Source organism: Mytilus californianus, unplaced genomic scaffold, assembly GCF_021869535.1.
Source record: "Mytilus californianus isolate M0D057914Y unplaced genomic scaffold, xbMytCali1.0.p SCAF_11, whole genome shotgun sequence".
In the NCBI taxonomy this organism is placed as follows: Eukaryota; Metazoa; Mollusca; class Bivalvia; order Mytilida; family Mytilidae; genus Mytilus; species Mytilus californianus.
This window is the reverse complement of record NW_026262593.1, coordinates 70141952-70157555: the sequence shown is the minus strand read 5'-3', so window position 1 is coordinate 70157555 and position 15604 is coordinate 70141952. Positions and strand designations below refer to the sequence as shown.

The following is a 15604-nucleotide window of genomic DNA, read 5'->3' as shown; positions in this document are numbered from 1 at the left end:
TAGTTTCTGTGGTAACAGGTTTGTAAATTTACAAAACACATCAACCAAACACTCGAGAGCCTACAAATGATTCGTTATTATTCCTGGAAATCCAATTTTCTAGGATTTCATGGAGATAGGCAAATTAATGTCTTCAGCAAAGTATTAGTTCCCTTTAGGCTTGTGTGCAAACTTAGGAAAACCAAGAAATCTAATATACAATCTTTACTTATTCTACAAAAATTGGTACCCACGGATATAAATGAATCCACAGCACATCTGAAGTCCAAACATATAGCCCTCAACAATAGACAAGTGTCATGTAAACTTTACATATTTATTAATTCTAGTAATTATTCCGTAGGTATGGAAATGAACAAGTCAAAGAATACATTACATCTATGGGAGCAGAGGGAATCACACCTGGTACAGTGCTTACAGTATGTATGATAGTCCAGGGAACTCATATGTAGGCCCTAGGTTCTGGATCTTTTTTTTAAATGTTCAGTTGGGCTCTTTCATTAGTATGCATTGTAAGTCCCTTAGACTGTTGGGCATTTTAATAAGTATGCATTGCAAGTCCCTTAGACTGTTGGGCTCTATCATAAGTATGCATTGTAAGTCCCTTAGACTGTTGGGCCCTTTCATAAGTATGCATTGTAAGTCCCTTAGACTGTTGAGCCCTTTCATTAGTATGCATTGTAAGTCCCTTAGACTGTTGGGCCCTTTCATAAGTTTGCATTGTAAGTCCCTTAGACTGTTGGGCCCTTTCATAAGTATGCATTGTAAGTCCCCTAGACTGTTGGGCTGTTTCATAAGTATGCATTGTAAGTCCTTTAGACTGTTGGGCCCTTTCATAAGTATGCATTGTAAGTCCCCTAGACTGTTGGGCCGTTTCATTAGTATGCATTGTAAGTCCCTTAGACTGTTGAGTCCTTTCATTAGTATGCATTGTAAGTCCCTTAGACTGTTGGGCCCTTTCATAAGTTTGCATTGTAAGTCCCTTAGACTGTTGGGCCCTTTCATAAGTATGCATTGTAAGTCCCCTAGACTGTTGGGCTGTTTCATAAGTATGCATTGTAAGTCCTTTAGACTGTTGGGCCCTTTCATAAGTATGCATTGTAAGTCCCCTAGACTGTTGGGCCATTTCATAAGTATGCATTGTAAGTCCTTTAGACTGTTGGGCCCTTTCATAAGTATGCAGTGCAAGTCCCTTAGACTGTTGGGCCCTTTCATAAGTATGCATAGTAAATCCCCTAGACTGTTGGGCCGTTTCATTAGTATGCATTGTAAGTCCTTTAGACTGTTGGGCCCTTTCATAAGTATGCATTGTAAATCCTTTAGACTGTTGGGCCCTTCCATAAGTATGCATTGCAAGTCCCTTAGACTGTTGGGCCCTTTCATAAGTATGCATTGTAAGTCCCCTAGACTGTTGGGCCGTTTCATAAGTATGCATAGTAAGTCCCTTAGACTGTTGGTATAAATAAGAAGATGTGGTATGAGGGCCAATGATACAACTATCCATCCAAGTCACAATGTGTAAAGAAGTAAACAATTATAGGTCAAAGTACGGCCTTCAACACTGGGCCTTTTTATAATTTTACATTGTAAGTCTGATGGACCTTTGGAAATATATTTTGCTGGTCTAAATGTGAATGAATTAGACTATTAAAAAAAGCACCATTTGATATGATGTGTGTTTATTGAATAACTTTCATCAGGTATGCTTGAGACGAAAGATTTCAAAAGCTAGAACCTCACTGTACTTTGCATACACATTAAACATACCTGCGAACTTTTCAAAATCTCCATGGGGGATTTTAAGCACAAGAGAACCTAATGCATACCTATACATGCATGTCGTTAGTGTACTTAATTAGAACATCTATGGTTTTGAATGAGTATATATATGTATTGAAATGTATTTTTTTCTCCTCTGAATGCATTTTTAAAAGTATTTAGTCTTGATAATTGAATCAACAATTCTCATGGGGGATAGCCCCAAAAAGCATGAACATTGGCAGGTCTGATAAAATGGTTAAATTAATTTTAAAAAGATATGCTATAAACAGAAAAAAAAATATACAAGAACATATTTCCATAGGACACCATTCCCCTCTTTACGCTATCACAATTTCATGTTCAGTAAGCCCAGAGATTTTGGTCAAAACCCTAATTTTTACCATATATTTTAGAAAAAAACAATCTTTTAGATTATGTCGATTTGTTAGAAAATGGTCTGTGTTGCTACACCTTAATTGCTAAATATCAATTCTTTATTTTTTTACCTTTCAGGTATTTTTCTGTGTAATGATTGGCAGTTTCTCAATAGGTAACGCAGCACCAAACATTGGTTCCTTTGTTACAGCCAAAGGGGCTGCAGCTGTTGTGTATGAGATCATTGACAGAGTAAGTGAACTTTAACCTTAAAAACATTTCTCCTGTTTTGCTGTAAAATTGTAGATTTTAACAGTATAGATAGACACAACCACACAAAAACAAAAGACATTTAGAGGTCATCATGCAGTCTTTTCCACAAAACATTCCAATCTCTAAGATTCGTTGATTTTAGAAAAGTTTTGCATGAATTTAACAGAGACTATAAAGTTAAAAACATTGAAATTTTGCAGTTGTAAAATATATACATCAACCATGGAGATTGAGTAGTTTTTTCAGCAAACATATACTTCTCACTATATATACTTGTAAGTCTTTGATTTACAATTCTGTTAAAAGAAATGAAAAATTTGTACAGAAACCATCTTTTATAACTGTTAGTATTCACCAAATTTAATATTTCAGGAACCCAAAATAGATGCCAGTTCTGAGAAAGGACAACGCCCACTCTCAATACAAGGAGCATTAGAGTTTTTTGGTGTTAATTTTACCTATCCTACTAGAGAGGATGTTCAGGTTAGTATTACTTCCCCTTGTCTTACTTGTGTTCACATGGCTGGGTAATATAGATACAAAGGCTAGTTTTGAGAGGGAACAATGCTAATTTACAATACAAAAAGCATTTACACCTTTGGGGTTAAACAGATTGGTATACAGTCCAATAAAGTGGGTGTAACTTTGCCAAATATGATGCCTGGGTAGTACAGAGATAAATTTCTGTCTTTGAACACAATGTATACAAAGAGCATTAGTGTTTTAGACTTAGACTTTACTATTTACTGTACAGAGAATGTGAAAGTTCATTTTATGTCCAAGTGAAATCAGCCTTATTAAAAAAAATTGGAACAAAATATATAAGTATTGATAGATTTAGATATTCATTTTTATGAATTGAAGATGTATAAATAATTTTCGTATATTCAGTAAGAAAATATGAAATTTATTATTTTTCAAAAGCTCATATAAATCAATTTTATATTTTCCTACAATGTACGAATATTGTTTTTATCCTGCAATTAAACATTGTGCTTAGACGTATAGTTCTTTGAACCTACCGCCGTTGAATTTGTTTTTGAATGAAATTAGCATGACTTAGACGTGGACCCTGATGACCCAAAATAAACTGTGACAGAAACTTCAGTTTGAATATAACTGTTTTCTTGCAACAGAAGCTGGATACCAAGAGACTTGTATACATATACTATATCGCTTTGTGTTTAATATCTGTAAACTTGTATTACTGCAGTAGAAAGGTCGATTGCAGGATAAATATCCATTAGATAGCAACACAATAACAAAAATAACCATATGGAGGTCAAAATGAAGTCTTCAACAGGAGTTTATACAATCAATATGTCAAGCTCTAAATCACCCAAGTCAACAGTTCTGAATAATTAAAATAGACTATCAAAAATCTGCCATCAAATCCAAATTTGTCATAACTGTAAATTCAGAAATCATTTTGTGCACATATTATTGCGATTTCAGGAAATGCTGCATTCAAATTTGAAAAGAATTTGAAATGCTAGGTTTTATCTATTTTTAAACCTATCTGGTTGCAGTTTTAATACATGTATTGACAAAACATTAAGATATGTGTTACCCTGTGTCTTTGGGTTGCTGTCTCATTGATGTTAACACCACATCCCCTTTGTTTGATCAGTTGTAGTTTGTATTTTGTAGGTACTGACTAATTTTAACCTGTCTATAAAACCAGGACAGACTGTAGCATTGGTAGGATCCAGTGGATGTGGCAAATCTACCATAGTCAATCTCATACAGAGATTTTATGACCCAGATGCAGGACAGGTAGATAGATATTATTAGGAAAAAAATGTTTGAAATAATCTTATCTTGTCTGGAAATGCAAAATGACTATTTGCAATGGACTTAGTAATATGTTGAAATGACAGAGTTAACAAGTATTTTGTACAATTTCTTGCCAAAAATGAATAAGATTTAAATTTAAAAGAATGTTGTGTCATGTCTTGTGTGCTGCGATGTTTATTCTGTTGATGATTCAGATGAAAATTGTTGAGGAGTAGGGTTACTTTGACCTTAGCTGAACAATTATTTAGGTTTGCACTCCGTCCGATATTGATTTGATAAATCTATAAAGTATATAGTTTTATCATGACAATTTACAGATCAAGTTCGAATTTTGTTCCGGTCTGATGATTTGTGCAGAGTTATTGTCCTTGGACTTAGAAAATTCACTCAAATAATCAATTTTCCACATTTTTTTTCCCGTCATGCTTGAAGATATTGACTTGATATTTGTTATATAGTTTACACCATGACAAGTTATAGATCAAGTATCATTTTGTTCGAGTACAATGATCTTTTAGCCGGTAGGGGACTATGTATTGCCAGGCAATACTCACAGAATGCTTGTTTTTTGGTACTTTAATATTACACATATTTATAAAAGTTTGATATCTGAATTTACAATGGTGTTGATTGTTTCTTATTAATAATTGTTATTTTCAAGACAAATGGGAATTATAAAGGTTCAAAATATAACCGATAATTTTTCCTTATTTTTAACTTATATCAACATTTTCAACATTTTAACTTTCTAGGTTTTACTAGATGGTAACAACATAAAGGATTTAAACTTGAACTGGTTACGACAGAACATTGGTGTGGTATCACAGGAACCAGTCTTGTTCGGCTGCACCATTGCTGAGAACATCCGACTTGGGAATCCTAATGCAACCATTACAGAAATAGAACAGGCTGCTAAACAAGCCAATGCACATGACTTCATTAAAAGTCTTCCTCAGGTAACAATTACTGATAGTAATTATAGATAAAAAGATATTGAGAATATTTTTATGAGACAGCAACCCAATGAGAAAAATATACATAAGAACATTACAATGACTGACCTCAATTTTTCCTCAGTTAACCTAGCGACAGTGTTGGAAAATTCATAGTTTTAGAGATTGATTAACCTTGTTTATCCTGAATTGTATTCAAGGGTTAAAACATTGGTCTAAGAAAACCAGAAAAGTCATGTGATCTATAAATTTACTAAGTGTGTCCTATTCCCTATTGTTTCATTTTGACTAAGTCTGGATTCACAATGCACATTGTCTTGCTCCATTTGCAGTTGATTGGATTTCTTATAGGTTTTTCTTCAATTTTTTATAAGGGCTATTCCAGAAAAAAACAATATGGGGGGTTGGAAGGCACTTTTTTTTATGGCCATCACCCATACAATTGCATTTTACTTTATAAACATAAGGAGATGTGGTATGATTGCCAATGAGACAACTATCCACCAAAGTTCAAATGAAGTGGATGTAAGCAATTATAGGAAACCATACGGCTTTCAACAATGAGAAAAACCCATACCGTATACAAAACCACACAATTTGAACCCATACCACATACATGACCACACAATTTGAACTTTGTGGCCTGTCCTTACCCATACAAGAATAATTCAAGTTCCTTCAGTTTATTGATTATACTTTTTTAGAGTTACAACACACTAGTTGGAGAGCGAGGAGCTCAGTTATCAGGAGGGCAGAAACAAAGAGTAGCCATTGCCAGGGCTTTGATCAGAGACCCAAGAATCCTATTGCTGGATGAAGCTACATCTGCATTAGACTCTGAGAGTGAGAATATTGTACAGGAAGCTCTAGAAAAGGTTTAGTAATATATATTATACTGTAATTACAGAAATGTTTGTGATTTTTTTATTAGTGCAAACACAGTGAATATTTAAGTATTGAATTATTAGAACTCTCATTTTTGTCTTGCCTTGATGAAGTCAAAAAGCAAGACATAGGTATGCTGTTTCTAACGGCAGCATTAGTGTAAGGGAACCATTTATGATAAGTCATTGATATTTGGTATGCAGTTGAATAAGCATTGGCACATATCATTTCCATGCAGATTGTTTGGCCCTATACCTTCAAGTCATAATTTGTTCATTGACTTTGAATATTTTGCACAACTTAAGAATGATTAGGGATTGATTTTTTAAATTTTCAACATTTGCATTTTAATATTAAAAAAAAAAAGGCTAGACATATCTCTGTGTTAACAGTTTATTAATTCTGAGCACATAATTCAAAGGCATCATTGCAAAGTGGCATTAATTGACCTGATGATTTAATACCATTTGATACCATGCTGAACAGAATTTGATGCTTTAACTTGATTGCACAGGCTATACAAGATAAATAAACAATAATTTTGATTGTTTGTATTTTAGGCAAGACAGGGAAGAACAACCTTAGTGATAGCACATCGTCTGTCCACCATACAGAAAGCAGACATTATATATGTGGTGGATAAAGGGGAGATTATAGAACAAGGAACTCATGGCGACTTGATGGATAAACAAGGACTGTATCATTCCCTAGTCACAGCTCAGACATTGGTTAATGAAGATGCAGGTATGTTTTACACTTAAATATATGTGTGTAATCTCTAAATTAGATAAAAGACACAAAAATTTTCCTGAAATTTATAAATGAAAAACAAGTAAGGATCAACCTGATGTATCTTATTATAAGTAATTTACTGAGTCAAATGTTGGAGGTTAAAACCAAAGACCTAAGAAGTAGTAATTGATGCCTTTTCACTAACTAAAATGGCTTTTTGAAGATATAGCACACAGGTGTAGTGTTTTCCCTAGATTATTAAGTAACAGACTTGTTTTAAGAACTAAAATGCATGTCATATAAAATAAGAAGATGCGGTATGATTGCCAATGAGACAACTCTCCACAAGAGACCAAATGACACAGAAATTAACAACTGTAGGTCACCGTACGGCCTTCAACAATGAGAAAAACCCATACCGCATAGTCAGCTATAAAAGGCCCCGATATGACAAATGTAAAACAATTCAAACGAATATGTCATGCCCATTAGTGAATTTTTATTTTGAGCTTTTACAGTTTACAATAAAGAAGACTGCTGCTATTTGGTCAGTGACTCACTTATATATGAAAAACACTGAAAGTTAGGTAGAAATCATGATGATACATATATGTTGGGATGACAGTGTAAATAAGAAGATGTGGTATGAGTGCCAATGAGACAACTATCCATCCAAGTCACAATGAGTAAAAAGTAAACAATTATAGGTCAAAGTACGGCTTTCAACATGGAGCCTTGGCTCACACCGAACAGCAAGCTATAAAGGGCCCCAAAATGACTAGTGTAAAACAATTCAAACAGGAAAACCAACGGTCTAATCTATATAAAAAACAAGAATGAGAAACACTTATGAACCACACCAACAAACGACGACCACTGAACAACAGGCTCCTGACTTAGGAGTTTCTTTTTGAGCTGGTTTGTTAATAATCTGGTTTTACTTGTTGATCTTGTATATTTAGCAGGGTTTGATTTCTTATTACAATTCTTGTGCTTTTCCTGAATTTGTTGGAAAGATTGCTAAATGGACATTAAATATCAAATTATCACCTGCAAATGAATAAGAAAAGCTAAATGAAACATTATTAGTACAAAAAAGAGGATGAATTGGTGGTTAATATCAAGTGGCAAATATTAAGTGGATCTTCAGAATGATAACATATTTCTCTAAGAATGATAACATATTTTCAGGATTTCAAAATCAGTGTGAGGATGGTGAGTACAGTTTTCCCTGGAGCACATACATAACAATTATCTTCAAGCTGCATTGTGATATCACATGATTTTGTAATACTTCATTTTTCTAGGCCCAAAGGGACCCTTAGTCCTCATTTTGCAGTTTTGTTACATATAATGAACTGCAATAAGTTTAAAGCCCTATAGTAAGCTGGAATTCAAAAATTAAAATACTGAGATCTGTAAGATTAACGTTTTGTGAACATCTGAAGGTGTTATTTAATAGGATACATTTTTAATTTCAAATTAAAAGGGCCAAAATAAGTGGCCTAATAATACCTTATTTGGCATACAAACCCATTGTTTGAAAGGTAACTCTTTCAATCTTTATTTTAAAACTGTTTTTTTCAATGATTATAACATTGGGGATTTTACAGAGAAATAGAGAGATAAAAAGATAAAATAGAGAAACAAAAATCTCCTCCTTGGTGAAACTCTAGATTGCATGCACGATTCATACATCGTACAAAAAAGTTAGAGATCCAAATAATCACTTGCATGATGCACACCTAAATTGTCCCAAGATTTCATGAAATTTCCGATTTTTCCGAAGTTCCAGTGTGTTACATGTTGCATATAGAACAGGATCTATTTACACTGCCTAAGTGACTGAGATCCCCCCTGTTTTTTGTTGGGTTGGTTTTGGTCAGTTTTTGCGTTTTATGTGTATAGTTTTGTAGACTGTTGTTTGTCTTTTTGTCATTTTTCTTTTCTTGCCATGGCAAAGTTTGAATGTCCCTTCAGTATTTTCCACCTATTTTTTTACTGTGTTTTAAATTTAGAAATGTTAAATTGTAATTGAAACTGTTCTATATTAATAATCAGTTGTTCCATATTAATAACTAATTGTTTGAAGTTTTGAAAGTATTTCTTTTGAAACCTAACCTCCAAAATATGATATATTTAATGTATATATACTTCTTTAAGATATATGGAGAAAATAAAAAATTCTATTTATCATTTTTTGTTTAGTGCCTTCATTTCTAGAAGCCTTCACGTATAATATATAGGATATTGAAAGATAGATTTGTGGTGCCAACACACAGTTCCTTGGAACATTTTTTTAAATTTTCATGGTTTTGAAATTCTTTTAATTTTAAAATTGAAAGAAAATATTTACATCATGACATCAAAAAGGCAAAATTTAATTCTATTTTACAAAATTATTAACAACTATCTTTTTAATATAAAAGTTAAGATTTGAAATGGATTTGAAGAAAATATGCAATCCCAAAATAGAAGCAAAAGGACAGTTTTCATTAAAATGGTATTGAATTTCACCACCATATAATTCTTTGTATTTAACTTTATAGTTGAGTTCGCACTAGAGGAGGAGGAGGAAGAGGAAGCTGTAGATGCTGTCCCAGATCAAACAGTCAAAAGACCCAGATCCAGAATCAAATCTACATCATCAGACGACAAATCACCACAAAAATTGTCTCGTCAGATGTCTCGACAACTCTCCCGTCAGATGTCAGGACAGCCTGCTGGAAAAGATAAAGCTGACAAAGAAGAGGAGCCCGAGGAGGTAAGATCATGTTGTTATGTCATGTCATATGTCTAGTCAACTCATATCAGATGTCAGGACAGCCTGATGGAAAGGACAAAGCTGACAAAGAAGAGGAGCCTAAGGAGGTAAGATCATGTTGCTATGTCATGTCATATGTCTACTCAACGCATATCAGATGTCAGGACAGCCTGATGGAAAGGTCAAAGCTGACAAAGAAGAGGAGCCTGAGGAGGTAAGATCATGTTGCTATGTCCTGTCAGATGTCTCGACAACTCTCCCATCAGATGTTAGGACAGGACAAAGCTGACAAAGAAGAGGAACCGTAGAAGGTAAGATGTTGCAATAGTGTCATCTAGCCAAGCTTTTCTTTCCCAGTCAGTCTTCCACTAAGCGAATAGGGGCATTCAGGTATACCATTGTCCGTCTGTATGTCCAGAAATAGGTTTCCATTCTAGTACTTAAGTTTACCTCACCCAAATGTTTTGAAACTTGTACACAATGCCCATTACCATCAAACATAGATCAAATTCGAATTTGGATGGCATCACTTTTACAGTTCTTAAGTTATGCACTTTTATAAATGGAAAATTTCAAATTTGCTGTTTTACTTTTAAAGAAAACAAGGTATCAATTGGTTTGAATTAGTACATTGACTCTTGCACTCTGCGTCGTCAGTGGCGTCAGCAATGCATTAGTTTGTGATTAGAACAGTTTATGGGGAACACCTAGTGTTAGGTCAATGATATTTGGTATGCAGCTGTATTGGCATTGGTATATCTCATTTCCATGGAGAATATTTGGCCCTACTCTCTCAGATCTGATCGATTAACATTGAAACTTTTGCTTACTTTACAAGTATTAGTTTGTGATTATGTCAGTTTAAGGGGGACCACTAGTGGTAGGCCAATGGTATTTGGTATATAGATGCATGAGCATTGGCACATCTCATTTCCATGGAGATTATTTGGCTCTACCCCCTCAGTCATGGTCTTTTGACTTAGAATGTTTTGCATAGATAACATGTGAAAGTTTGTGATTAGATCAGTTTAAGAGGAATCATTAATATTAAGTCAATGATATTCTGTATGCAACTTTATATTAGCATTTGCATGTCTCTTTTCCATGGAGATTATGTGGCCCCATCCCCTCATAATTGTTCATTAACTTTGAAATTTTTCATTGTTTACAAGTCAAAGTTTTTGTTTTGGTTAATGTAAAGTGCACAACTTATTATAAGTTAAGGGTATTTGGTATGCAGCTTTATAAGCATCGGCATTTCTCATTTCAATTGAAGTTTTTTGGTCATGCACATTATGTTATGGTTCATTGACTTTGATGGTTGATTGATTGATTAATTGGTGTTTAACGCCACTCTCGACACTATTGTGCTATTTAGTGGCGCAGGAAGCCGGAGTCCCTGGAGAGAACCACTGACCTTCGGTAGGAATACTGACAATCCTAGTCAATTAAGATTGGAGTCGAGCTCACCTGCCCTGTGCGGGATTTGAACTCACAACCTCCGTGTTGACAGGCTATAGCTAGTGATACAGTAGTTTGACTACTTACACCACTCTGCCACTGAGGCCTCCATTGACTGTGAATGTTTTGCCTATTTTAAATGTTTAAATATTGCCATTTGGATTCAATATTTGCATTATACTACCAACATTACAAAAAGATGAGACATATCTCTGTGTCAACAGCTTATGTTAAATTTACATATCTTTATTGCAAATGTATTTATTTTTCTACAAAGACGAATTTTATTTTTCTTTTTTTACAGCAAGAAGAATATGAACCACCAAAATACTTCCGTATGATCCATGAAAATCAACCAGAATGTGGATTTATTGTGCTTGGGATTATGGCATCATGTGTTGCTGGATGTACCATGCCAGCATTTGCTATATTCTTTGGAGAAATGATTAAGGTAACTGAAGGATTTTCAGATGATCGACAAAGGACAAGGTTCAATCTTGCCAAAATATGGCCTTGAATTTAACCTTTATCATAAAATATTATAAAGGACACGTTTTGGTTCTTAAATGGAACAATTTCAAAAGTCTTTATGCTAGGTAAAACAAATGGTATCACAAGAGTACATTATAGGCTCCAAAGTTAACACATTTGCAGATGTTGTCAAAATACAATGATGTGAACATTTTTTGGACCTAAGTGGTTTATGATTGATTGATTGGTGTTATCACCACTTTCAACACTTTTGAGCTATTGTGTGGTGGTCAGTTTTTATTGATGGAGTGCCCGGAGAGAATCACCAACCTTTGGTAGGAATACTGACATTCCTAGTCAATTAAGATTGGAGTCGAGTGCCGGATTCGAACTCACAACCTCAGTGTTGACAGGCTAGTGATACAGTAGTTCGACTAATTAGACCACTCGGCCACCAAGTCCCCTAGGAAAACCTATGATCCAAAATGGTCAAATTTTTATATTGAACCCCAGTCACAACAATTTTCTGGATCAGGGGTTGAGCAACTTGAGCCCAAAGTAAATTATGCCAAAATCAGTAATAAATTATGGGAAAATATGACCAAAACTGAGTACCATCACAAATAGTGAATAATTTAAGGGTCATAACTTCCGAAGTTCTAATGTGATGTTCCAAAAAAGTCATCAATAGTAATATCACAACTATTTCTATGTGAAATCAGTTGTATTTTGGCCTGATGAATAAAACAACAAAATCTTAGGGCAAATTTTAACCAAACTAAATTTGGTGCTTTAGAATCTAAAGAACGGAATAATATCATTGTTTGTATCTCAAAATGAAAATGTCACAGCATAAGTTGAATTTCTAATGTTTGTGATGTTTTTAAAATGCACAATATCTTTTATACACTTTTCAAAATATTACCCAAATGCTTTAGATTCTGAAAAGGGAAATGACAATAAGTTATAACAAAGCATAAAAACAGGATGTAGATATAAGAAGATGTGGTATGAGTGCCAATGAGACAACTCTCCATCCAAGTCAAAAATTATAAAAGTAAACCATTATAGGTCAAAGTACGGTCTTCAACACGGAGCCTTGGCTCACACCGAACAGCAATCTATAAAGGGCCCCAAAAATTACTAGTGTAAAACCATTCAAACGGGAAAACCAACGGTCTAATCTATATAAAAAACGAGAAAAGAGAAACACTTATGAACCACATCAACAAACGACAACTACTGAACATCAGATTCCTGACTTAGGACAGGTGCAAACAATTGCAGCGGGTTTAAACGTTTTAATGGTACCAAACCTTCACCCTTATCTGAAACAATAGTGTAACATCACAACATAGAAAGACACACTATAGAATATCAATTGAAATGTGTATTTGTAATAAAAAATGAAAACAACACGTTATAAATTTCATGCATCCGAAGCTCTTTTCTGAATTTACCTTCACCAGGAACGCTTAGAATGAAAAGAGTCCCTTAAACATCAGATTTCCAAGACTACAAACTTTAGAATTCGTGTACACTGTAAATTGAGAAGTTATTGCATGCATTTATTATTACGAATTTTGAAGAATGGAGTAAAAGGTAATTAATTATAGAGATTTAGGAAAATCTGCATACAGATATATGTAACAAATTAAGAATGTTATTATTGCTATACTCACCCAGTCGCATTATTCACATTAATAAAAACCTCACAATAATTTATGAATTTAAAGTAATTTGAATATATTTTGAATGAAAATCTTTCTATCCATCTATGGCCATAATAAAAAAAAAAATACCCGATTCTCATTAATTTCCTTCATTATACTGAAAATGTTATTGGAAAAAATACTATTTTAATGTCTTTTTTTGCAGGTATTTATAGAGCTAGGAAATAATGGACTTTTATGGAGCATGATGTTTTTGGCTCTCGGAGGAATAAATTTTCTTGTCTATTTTGTACAGGTAAGGAACAGTTATTGTCAACTGTAGATAATTTGTCCCCTACCAACGAAGTCAAAGGGGACTTTAGGTTTGCACTCTGTCCATCCGTCAGTCCGGCAAATCAGCTTTCTACACTTTTTTTCTTCGTTTTTGAAGATATTGATTTGATATTTGGTATACAGTTTTTCCATGACAAGTCATAGATCAAGTTCGAATTTTGTTCCTGTCTGATGATTTAGTCCAGAGTTATGGACCATAACTCTGGACCATATCAAATGTTACGAGTACTATGTTAAACCATATTTCTGTACAAAGGGAGATAACTCATTTTTTAAAAGACATTCTTTGGTAAATTATTTGAAGAATTTTTTGGCAGGTTTGTTTGTTATTTTGTATAAACTAATTTTCTGAATGCTATATATATATAAAAAAAATATGAAGTGAAATCCTTTAATTAGATAATAATCTATTTTTATTAATGTATATATTACATGACATTCTGTAGATAAAAATTGTTGACATTTTATAGATAAGTTACAAATCTATATTAGTTTGTGACAAATAAAAGAAAAAATATTTAGAACTATTAATTATATTTGATTATAATTTGAAAATAGATATACACTGTATTACATCATATCTAATTTTAGAGAACTATTAATCATATCTAATGTTAAAGTGTTTTCAACACTTTTTTTCATCATGCTTGAAGATATTGATTGATAATTGGTATATAGTTTTATCATGACAAGTTATACAGATCAAGTTTGAAATTTTGTTTCGGTCTGATAATTTTGTGGAGAGTTATGGTCCTTGGACTTGAAAAATTCACTCATTTAATCAGTTTTCCACACTGTTTTTAGTCATGCTTGAAGATATTGACTTGATATTTTCTTTTTGTTTACACCATGACAAGTAATAGAACAAGTTAGCTTTTTGTTCCAGTATAATGATTTTTTACCCGGTAGGGGACTATGTATTGCCATGCAATACTCTCAGAATGCTTGTTTAAAAAAATATAGTTTTCTGCATTCATAATTCTTATGTCAAGTAAAAAATAGTCCTGGGGTGATCTTGAGGTATTTTTTTTAAATTTTTTATTTTTGAGATCAAGTGTTTGATTCTTGACATGAAATTTTACAATTTGTATATGAAGTTTCTCTGCTAAAATAAAATAAGGAGATGTGGTATGATTGCCAATGAGACTATCCACCAGAAACCAATGATATAGAGGTTAGCAACTATATTTAAGAATTAAGAATGATTGGCATGCAATTGTAATTATGTGTTTGGATGTGGTGACATGTCTTCTTACAGATGTTTTACCTTGTGAGCTAGGATACAGAAAATTAGACTTGTCATGCTAATTTTTTTACATTGAAGATAGATATAAGAAGATGTGGTATGAGTGCCAATGAGACAACTCTCCATCCAAGTCAAAATTTATAAAAGTAAACCATTATAGGTCAAAGTACGGTCTTCACATGGAGCCTTGGCTCACACCGAACAGCAATCTATAAAGGGCCCCAAAAATTACTAGTGGAAAACCATTCAAACAGGAAAACCAATGGTCTAATCTATATAAAAAACGAGAAATGAGAAACACTTATGAACCACATCAACAAACGACAACTACTGAACATCAGATTCCTGACTTAGGACAGGTGCAAACAATTGCAGCAGGTTTAAAAGTTTTTATGGTACCAAACTTTCACCCTTATCTGAAACAATAGTGTAACATCACAACATAGAAAGAGTTTACGTTCTTCCTGATAGATCTCACTAAAAATTGTTTTGATTCTCGGAAATCTTTTATTTTGAAACACTATAGTTGGAAATTATTCTTGGCTTTAACTTTAATTTTCGAGGTGTAATTTCATACTTAAAACTCTAAACTAAAAAGATCAAATATGAATATGAATACTTTATTGAACCAATTATCAGCCCATAAAGGGAATTTTACATATAATGATGACTTATAAACATCAGTAAAGAAACAATAATGATAATACATATAATAATATGGATTTAACTATAGCAGTTGTTTTCTTATTGTAAAACATTTATATCAAATCAAAGCCACAGTGTTACTTAGAATTAAAGATTTGAAAGCTTTATTGAAAGTTTTTTAAATTTTGTTACAAGTTTAAGATTTATTATGTATGGCTGTAAAATGCATTAAAAT

The 15604-nt window shown here is 33.2% G+C and overlaps 1 protein-coding gene across 2 annotated transcripts in view; it reads left to right on the top strand.

Annotated features, from left to right (window-relative positions):
• LOC127720610 (ATP-dependent translocase ABCB1-like) overlaps positions 1-15604 on the top strand; it is a 58823-nt gene that overhangs the window by 22913 nt on the left and 20306 nt on the right. The window contains exons 9-19 of one of the 2 annotated variants that reach the window (XM_052227283.1): positions 344-419; positions 2275-2388; positions 2782-2892; positions 4060-4185; positions 4959-5162; positions 5864-6034; positions 6605-6788; positions 7968-7991; positions 9326-9540; positions 11306-11452; positions 13351-13440. In XM_052227283.1, the coding sequence (XP_052083243.1) occupies positions 344-419; positions 2275-2388; positions 2782-2892; positions 4060-4185; positions 4959-5162; positions 5864-6034; positions 6605-6788; positions 7968-7991; positions 9326-9540; positions 11306-11452; positions 13351-13440 (1462 nt within the window). The remainder of the gene's footprint in view (positions 1-343; positions 420-2274; positions 2389-2781; positions 2893-4059; positions 4186-4958; positions 5163-5863; positions 6035-6604; positions 6789-7967; positions 7992-9325; positions 9541-11305; positions 11453-13350; positions 13441-15604) is intronic. The other variant, XM_052227284.1, reaches the window with a different exon arrangement.